The 9536-nt window shown below is 48.0% G+C and overlaps 1 protein-coding gene across 1 annotated transcript in view; it reads right to left on the bottom strand.

Annotated features, from left to right (window-relative positions):
• Positions 1-9536, bottom strand: part of COL6A5 (collagen type VI alpha 5 chain) — a 149102-nt gene that overhangs the window by 61526 nt on the left and 78040 nt on the right. The window contains exons 24-28 of the mRNA XM_045297696.1: positions 8690-8752; positions 7635-7697; positions 6361-6396; positions 6214-6250; positions 1791-1802 (exon numbers count right to left, since the gene is read on the bottom strand). Of these exons, the coding sequence (XP_045153631.1) occupies positions 1791-1802; positions 6214-6250; positions 6361-6396; positions 7635-7697; positions 8690-8752 (211 nt within the window). The remainder of the gene's footprint in view (positions 1-1790; positions 1803-6213; positions 6251-6360; positions 6397-7634; positions 7698-8689; positions 8753-9536) is intronic.

Here is a 9536-nt window from a genome sequence, read left to right as displayed (position 1 = left end):
ACTCCTCTATTTTTTAATTCCAGTTTTTCACACGTGGTTTGAAGCTCCCGTGTATAAGCAAAGTTTAGTCAAGTGCAGGTTTTCCCACAGGACCTTAAGGGGTGGGGGCGGGAGGGATCATTATACTATAAAGTATAGGATGGGTGGGAGTCTGGGTGAGGGCTCGGAGGACTCCGAGCCTGTTTCCAATCAGGAGGAGATCCAAGGGCTTCAGGAAAGCCAGCTCTGGAATGGGAGCCACGGTTCCATTCCAAGGGGACGGGAATGATCTCCAGAGAGCCAGGCTTGCCGTGAGCTACTTCCAACTCAAGGCTGATCCTCCGAGGATGGCTGAGCCATGGGACTTTAACGCTGACCCATCTAACCTAATACGGCTTGAAATGTTTAAATTCTGAACCCAGGAAGTGGGGGGGGGGGGAAGTGTGGGGGGGTAGTAGCATAACCAAACACTCTGCAAACTCTTCTGTGAGGGGACTTCACAAAGTTCACGTACAAGTGAAAAGCAAAAACAATGATGTTTTCCCTTGAACTTTTAGAAGCCTCTCTTACGACCCTCAAAGTAGTCCCCAAATGCCTGAAACTAAAAATCTCGCTTGCATACACCAACTCTCAGAAATGGAAGTAGAGAGGAAAGGTCAGTGTGTTTTGAATCAAGCACTTTTACTGCCAATGTGATTTTAAATGTATGGTGAGTAGCCAACAGAATAAGGCGAGTCGAGTGCTCCACTTCTTAGACTTTCACTAAAAATAACTGGTGATGTGGGAGGGGAGAATCTTTGAGACGGACTGATCATCGCAGGTTCTCCAGGAAGGGAGGAACTGCATCCTGGTTTCCCTCTCCTCCTGCGCTAGTGTCAAGGAGGCCTGGTGGTGCATCGTTAAGTATTTGGCTGCTAACCAAAAGGTTGAACCCACCCGCCACTCCGTGAGAGAAGAGTCCTGCTAGGCTGCTTTGCGTAAGGGTGACAGCCCTGCCCTAGAGAGTTGCTGGGCTTGGGAATCCATTTGATGACGACGTGTGCTTTAGTGGTCTGCAGGTCACCTGATAAAGTCAAACCCATGAAATATTTCATTGAGCACTTACTCAATGCAAGGCACATCCCCCTGAATTAAAGTGAATGGGTCCATCCTTCAGAACAAGCTCGAAGACCCCGCAGGGTTTACCTTCCCGGGCTTCTGTGAGCGAAGGAGCTCCTCAGGTTGACATAGCTGGCTTCGAGAGCCACGCACCTAAGGTGCCAGGTAGCACAATTGCAAGAGAGACCACACTGGGCAGGGCAAGGTTTGAAAATGGTTGGCACTTGGTTAGAAGCAAGATGGGAATGTGGGTCTTAGGGTGGAAAGGAAACATCTTGTCCAAAAAGCCTGTGTCCGTGGGTTCAGCAGCAAACAGAGCAACAGGATGAGGCTGGGCCCGAAGGCCCTATTCAAGGCATTCCCCAATAATATTCTTCTGTCAAGAAACCGAGCATACACCGAAACAGAGTGCAGGGAAAAAAAACAGTGTAAAGAGTTGGGGGCATGCGGGGTGGTAGAGGGGGCGTGGAGGGGCGATGCCCTCATGAGCTTTTACCATCAAGACCAAACTGCTATAACCTTTGTACTCACTGACACTGACTCAAACCCACTGCTGTAACCTTTGTACTCAAAAGACACAGGGGTTGAAGACGGAGGTCTCGGCAGACAATTGAGTTGTCCGTCTCCAGGAGCTAAGGGCTTCTCTCCCAGGGTTCTTGTCAGAACATACTCATTCTTTCAGCCAGAAAACATAGTAAAGCCAGAGCACTCACCTTCCCAACAAGCTATAAAAGGCGAGAGAGAGAAGAACGAGTTAGGTTTTGGAAACACAAACTCAAAACAATCCCCACCCCCGACCCCACCTCGCCAAAGAATATCCCAACAAAGCCGAACGTTTCATTTGCCTTTGACTGCAAATGGGGCTATGCTGACGTGCCAAGAGACTAAAGCGAAAGGGCTGAGGACCAGCAGGCACCCAGAACTGGACTCAGGTGAACCTTCCTGACCCTGGCCCCTTGGGAGCCACAGCCAGCCCACGTCAACAGGATTTTGCTTGAAATTGGAAGCATCGATCTTGGAAACAGGCTAGGTGAGCCTTGGATTAAATAGCAAGAGAGCCAGCATCCCATTTGTGTTGTCTCTGCTGATAGCCTCCCGAGAGTCAATCAGGCCAAGGGCGAAAATACGGGGTCCTCTTCTCTTCCTTGGGGCACTCGACATTCTTTTGGGACCATGCGGGGTCCCGAATGAGTTTTCTCTCTGCTGCAAAACAGAGCTGGTCTGCTGAGTGATGTCCACACCCACGGGGAGAGGAGGGAGGAACCCCAAGGATTCCTTCCTTCTAAACAAACAGCATCTGGTTCCTGAGTGATTTACTCGATGCCTGAGACTCATCGTGGTGGTGGGGGACGAGGGTGGTGTTAGTACATCTTTCAGAAGACACGGGCCCAATTGGTTTCCCTGCTCCTTTTACTCTGTTCTAGGAAAGCAAGTGAGTCACTCCAGTGTGATGAATGCATTGTTTTATGGACGCTGGCAACAAAGTGGCCTCCCCTCCTGCCAGCCCACTGGGCATGTGTCCCTTGGAGCAAAACTGTTATTTGATTTCATCCTGTGGAGTTCTGGCAGGGGCGGGGGGTGTATGTGTGTGTGTGTGTGTGTGTGTGTGCAAACTTAGTAGGCTTGGTGGCTAAATGGACAGGCTGGCAGTGGTTGTCTAATGGCCTCGAGGTGCCATCCAAGAAAGGTCCGGTGATTGGTGTTGGACTGCCATGACATTAGCCCTTGACAAGCCTACCGGGGCCACATGCAGCCCTGACACACCTGGGGTGGCCGGGAGGGAGAGTCAACACCAAGTGCCCATTTTCTGTTTTGCTTTGTGTTCAATTCTGCGGCCCCCGAGATGTGGCTAGCAGGTGCACAAGACTGCCCACAGCCCCCTGCATTTCAAGGGCTTTCTTTGGGCTGAGAACGCCCATTCGTTCTCCTCCGACTCGGCTCTGTGGGTAGAAGAGACACCAGCTTTGAGAGTAGCCACACCTGCCTGGGCTGGAGCTGGTCAAACTAAGGCATCCTTGGAGCCATCTCTAGGGCTGTGCTTCTGCTTTTCTTCAGTGTCCATTTTCCTCTCCCCCTCCTCCCTCCTCTACAAAAAAAAATCTTCTTTACTCATGTCTCTCTCCTCCCAAACGATCAGGCTCCCCTGTTGGATGCTCAGCCTCCCCTCTCTCCTAGATCTAGACCTCTCCTAGATCCCCTCTTCCTAGACCTTTTCCTTTGTTCTTGGGTGAGTGTCCCAGTCACCAGCTCAGCACACAAACCCGTATCCCTGGGTGGCAGCGCTGCAGCAGGACTGAAGAGCAAATAGTTGTAGACCAGCAGTCCAAGCTCATCAGCATCCTGTACAAGGTTAGGACTTTGGTGTCTATTTTTAAGGTCCATCATCAAAAGCCTGACATCCATTTTGAAGTTAGGTCTGGAGCTCCATGCTGTCCAATCAGCACTGAGTCTGGGCTAGAGAACCTCTCAACTCTCCCACCCCCTTAATTTCCTGTCTAACATTTTCTATTCAGTGTTGGAGAACATCTCCCTTCAAATCCCTAACCCTCCCAGGGCTCCCCATTCCCTTCTGCAGACTTCCTGTCTTTCTTGAGAAGCCATCAGTGATTTCTTTGGGAAGATGGGGAACACCATGAGGGTGTTTGATCACCGCACTCTTTTTCCCTACAACCGCCCCCCCCGCCCCCCCCCCTTTTCCTCTCCCTGTGGTCCCTGGCCATTGCTTCACCTCCTCATCGATCCGAGGTCTTTCACACATAGCCTCCGCCTGTGACATTGCTTGGCATTGGTTTCCTCTTCCTCTAAGATGCCCACATTTAGGGAGGTCTTTCCCATCCTGAGGGCGCCTCTTCTGCACCTGGACCATGCCCCCTTTGTCAAGGCACCTTCCCGGCCGCATCCCATGAGTTCCTGACTCTTAGGAACCTCATCTATCCCTCCGGTGGTGGCTTTCAAAGACCACCAGCCCTTGCGTGACTTAAACGACTGAGCCTCCTTCCCTGGCCCTGCACCCTGACTAGAAAACCAAACCGTTTGTGTGGAGCTGATTCTGGTTCAGGTGAACCCGTGAGTCTCAGAGGACAGGTGCACTCCCCGGGGGTGTCCAGGGGCCGATTTTTTTGGAAGCTGGAAGCCAGGCTTGTCTTTTGGGGCACTTCCGGGTGCACTCGGTGTGTAATCACTTGTGCTGGGTGGGGGCTCCTGCACTTTTGGCATTGTCCCGTTCAGCTGCCAAAGGCCGTTTTCATTTAGAGCTTACGCCACAGTTCGCTATCTGGCAGCTGTTCTGCCCGTCATCTGTTCCTGCCGATTGGCTCCCCTTCACATTTCTTGCTCTGTTGGCTCGTCCATTCTGATGTGAGGTTCGCCCTCTCTTGTCTTACAGTGATTTCCAACTTCTTTTGCGTCCTCACTGCCTGGCTGTGCACTCGCATTTACTCCATTGTTTAATCCATTCTCCTTCTCAGAGTCTTCTCTTATTTCTTCTGAGCGAGATTGCATAAATGTTACGATCGATGGTATGGAAACACAGGAAGACAAATCGCCTAACATGCTACCACCCGGATGCAACTTGTTTTTGCATTTGTCCCACCCCCAATTTTTCTGCTTGTACTTATTTCTAGGTAGACATATGTTTACCTAAAAGTAATCATCCTAGGACTCAATTTAATTTCCTCCTTTTTTTGTTGTTGCTGTTAAGTGGCCTTTTTTTCTTTTAATCATTTTATTGGGGGCTCATACAACTCTTATCAAAATCCATCCATCCATGTGCCAAGCACATTTGTACGTTTGTTGCCATCATCATTTTCAAAACATTTTCTTTCTACTTGAGCCCTTGGTATCAGCTCCTCATTTCTCACCTCCTTCCCCCACCCTCCCTCTCTCCCTCCCTCCCTCCCAAACTCTTAATAATTTATAAATTATTATTTTTCATGTCTTACACTGACCAATGTCTCCCTTCACGCACTTTTCTGTTGTCTGTCACCCAGGGAGGGGGTTATATGGAGAGCATTGTGATCGGTTCCCCCTTTCTACCCCACCTTCCCCTTACCTTCCTGGTATGGCTACTCTCATTATTGGTCCTGAGAGTTTATCTGTCCTGGATTCCATGTGTTTCCATATTTCCATCTCTTGACTGAATCTTCATAGAAATCTTATCTGCCTTGTATTTCATCAAGCATGTGATGCACCGTGGCCTAGTTTTTCAATGAATTGTAAATAATCCAAACATATCATCATTTGGTGCTAATGTGTAGTGCTTCAGTGAACGTCCTCATGTGTTATTATTTCCTTCTTTTGCATGATATCCTTAGGATACATCTTCAGAAATGAAATAGTCATCCCAAACCACCCCCATCCTTCTTCATAGTCTAAAACAGCATCTCTGTTTGTTGACTCCTGCCTTGTTCCATGGCTGAAACCAACTTTTTATGGCTCCCCATCACTTTCCCATCATCAGACTCAACGATCCCCCTCCTAGCAGCCTTCTGAGGGTCCCCGGAGGGCACAGATGATCTGGGCTCAACTATTCACCTAACGATTGGAGGTTTGAACCACCCAGCAGTGCCCGGGAGAGAGGCCAGGCCCTCCGTCATTGTTCACAGTACAGCCAAGAAAACCCCAGAGAGCAGAGTTCCTCTGTAGCACGCAGGGCCATCCTGACTCAGAATGGACCCGGCAGCATTGGGTGGGATTGTTTCACTTTGGTTTTCAGCTGCCATGCTTACCCAACCAGCTAACCAACTCATCACCAACCCACACCACATCCATGCCCTTATCATCAATGCCCCTCAGTCCTTTGGCTTGGAGCTGTGGCAGTGGTGGGAGCTAACACCCCCCCCCCCCAATACAGCTGATGTCTCATGGCTGCACATAGGCCTGGTTTCTCTCCCTGTGTGTCTATCACGCACTCCCTGAGCAAAGACCTGTGTCTTTTACTTACCGGCTCTGTCTTTTTCTGCCACGTTTGATCTGAACTCTTCCCACAGAAGCTCTCTCAAGATAAGCCTGTTCAGGGGGCCTATGCCGTCCCCACCAGTCAATCCAGTTCCCAGCTCCTGCGTGCCCACACCCTGGTCTCTCCTCAGTCCCTTCACCGAGCCGGGGTGCTCTGACTCCTCACACTCAGATACTCACGACTGTGATCTCGCAAGAACTGGATCAGCTCACATGGCTGCAAATGAAAAAGAGCAAGAAAATTTGTGAGCAGAGACCTCTGCAGGGGCCCTGGGGACTCCCCAGCGGATGGGTTGGGTTGGCTCTCGTGAATCAAGAGATACGTACAGAAGTGTCAGTGATCCCGTTTGCACCTTTAGGGCCCTAGGAAAACAAACACAGCACAAGTTGCTGAGATGGAAACCCGAGTTGTTTTGTCACGAAACAAAACCAAACCCCTCAACTCTTAAAAGCAACGTTTAGAGTCAGGGTTAAGTCAAAGTATTCTGCACCCTAGATGACCATGCGCTTTCCCCATTCTCGCTGAGTCAACGTTGCTTGTTGTTGCTTCAGTGTTAGATCTAGTGAAGTGATGTCGACCCAGAGGAAGCAAAATTACTTTTCTTATTGAGCTTGGTAATCCTCACCCTGACCAGCAGGGGCCGAGCGTAAGAACAGGAAGACGTGGAAACCCAAACCAGGAGCTCCAGAAGGCAGCCAGGGGAGAAATGCAGAGTGGACCAGATCGGTCCTGATCCGACGTTCTTATACACATGACTAACAAGGTGCATCAACTTCTCAGCGAGGAAGAAATCACGTATTGTCTCAGAGTAGCCTTTACCCTCGGTGGATTCTCATGCTAGTACAATTCAGTCATCCACGGGTCTTTTTGTTGTTGTTTCTTCATAGTCAGACTGTCTCCTGTGGTACAATACTCAAAACAAAGTGATTTTTCTACTCCTTATGCAATGGGCCTTGGGCTTCCTGCACAGAAGATCGGCACTGGGAACATTCAGTTCTTCCCCGATATGCTCATTAGGGAAAACAGACACATCAATAAACCATCACAACGTGAAAGCACTAAACAGGGACAGGACAATCTCGCCAGTGGGAGATGGACCTGCCTCGGCCTCGGAACACTTCCAGAGGAAACAACACTTCTCCTGTCATGGGATCACCCGGGGAAGTTAGGGTTATATTTCCACATCCCTCTAGAAGCCTAACTTTGAGGAAAGGAAGGGAATCATAGTGTCCTATCAATGTGTCCCAGGATAGAACTTTGTCTGAACACCTGTGTGAAGCGTACACAATCCCACCCTTATTGTCAAAGCTCTGGGAAGAAACAACAGTGACCGCTGATGTTGGTGTTCCACTGGATGGGTTACTAAGAGTGTTGCCCTTGGATTATCTTATCCTCACAGCTGGCTACCTTTGGAGCTGATTGGGATGGCGTGGATCCTCCCCCTTTCTGAGATCAACTGAGAGACTCAGGAACTGACCCAAGGACTCACGGCTGCCAAGAAACATGAACTTGGACTTAAATTCTGTTCCCTTTCGACTGACCGAAGGCCCCAGAAACCACTAAACTGGAAGCATAAAAGGAAAACCATGGGCATACTTACGATGCGTCCAGGAGGGCCTGGGGTTCCTGGTGATCCCTTTTCCCCTGGAAAGCCTTCAGTGAACTGCAGACAGAGACACGCGTACGTCACTGCCCTGTCTATCCACTGGGATGATCTCAATGTTAATGAGAGTTTCAAATGAAAAAAATTTTTTTTTGCTTTCAGATACTGTTCATTGAAGTCAAGGAAACCGGTTACTTGTAATATAAATGAGCTCTTCTTAATCCTTAGTAAACATCCGTTTCCCTCGTAGCCTCCTTATTCGTGACATGCTTTGCCCTGGTACTGGCCTTGCATTTAAATCTGAATTCGTTATCAACTGGCACTGGAGTTACCGGACAAAGCAAACATACTAAGGCACACTGAGATCTTGAAAAAACAAAACCAACCCTCCCATCTGCTAAATGTCAAGTAAGGAAAATGATCCCTCATCTACACCAGAAGACGTGGGTGGGATGTGTCAACCCTATACCTCAAGGTGATGGATATGGATGCTAATAAAATCTACCCAGCCAGAGGGAGAGGAGTCATTGAATTGCATCACTTTTATGTTGAGAATGACCAGAGATGTTGTGCTTAACTTTAATATGAACTGCTGTTTGTCTCAGAGTTTTGTTTTAAGTATTCATGCTATTCTTCTCTGCACATGGATAATTATAAGTTCTCAAAGGCACGCCTTAAAATGACCTTGGTTATGCATAGTGGAATCAGGAAAGGACTCTCAGGGCTAATGCTCTAGACTGGAGTAGGTGCCTTAGAAACAACTGGAAAGCACTGGCATTTCTTGGAACCATCAGTCATCACAGTGTAAATCTCAAAGCTCATTCTGACCTCTGGAACCTCAGAGTTTTAAAGCAGCAGATGACTTTAGGGGTCAGTAGATGGACACTCATATCCTCAAAATTGACCTAGAGATGTGCTAAGGCTCACACAGATAGCTTTTGGCAGCTCAGATGCCCTTAGGTTAGATCATTAATCAACATTTATAATTATAGCAGAAGGGTCAGAGGCTTCCAAGGAGACATTTATTACTTCCAAAACTACAGGCCACTTACAACTCGTCCCCGGAATCCTCTGGGTCCGGGACTGCCAGCTGTTCCAGGATTGCCAACATCACCCTGACGATGCAGAAAATAGAAATTATTTTCCGTGAAAATATATGTATGAAAAAGTGACCTTCAATTCAAAAAGTTCACTGATCTTGCAGCTCAGCCATTTGAACCCTTTAGCTGGTAGAGAGGAGAAAGAAGGATTTGGCTACTGTGGAGATTTACAACCTCAGAAACAGACAGGGGCAGTTCTACTCTGCCTTACGGGGTCACTGTGAGAAGGAATGGACGTCATAGCAGTGGGTAGCAAATTTGCTGAAGGGGGAAAACCAAGTGACGCTGGTCTTTGTGGATTGGCTGTCGCAGAGAGACACCAGAAGTAGAAAACCAATGAGAAGAATATTCAGGTGAGAGAACATGGGGGTCATACAAACAAGGGAAAGCTAGCAGTAACCAAGACTTTGAATGAGCTCATCAAAGCAGAGCTCAAGAAGGATACCTGGAGATAGGGAGCAAATGGGGCCTAGACAGAGGAAGGGTGACAGAGAGCTAGAGCAATAGGTAAGTAGATAGATAGATAGATAGATAGATAGATAGATAGATAGATAGATAGATAGACAGACAGATAGATAGATAGATAGAAAGAAAAATAGATAGATAGGTAGATAGATAGATAGATAGATAGATAGATAGATAGATAGATAGATAGACAGATAGATAGATAGATAGAAAGAAAAATAGATAGATAGGTAGATAGATAGATAGATAGAAAAATAGATAGATAGATAGGTAGGTAGATAGATAGACAGATAGATAGAAAGAAAAATAGATAGATAGATAGATAGATAGATAG

Source organism: Echinops telfairi, unplaced genomic scaffold, assembly GCF_000313985.2.
Source record: "Echinops telfairi isolate 266 unplaced genomic scaffold, ASM31398v2 ScPeMD7_7420;HRSCAF=8458, whole genome shotgun sequence".
Classification (NCBI taxonomy): domain Eukaryota; kingdom Metazoa; phylum Chordata; class Mammalia; order Afrosoricida; family Tenrecidae; genus Echinops; species Echinops telfairi.
This window is presented reverse-complemented; position numbering and strand designations above follow the sequence as displayed.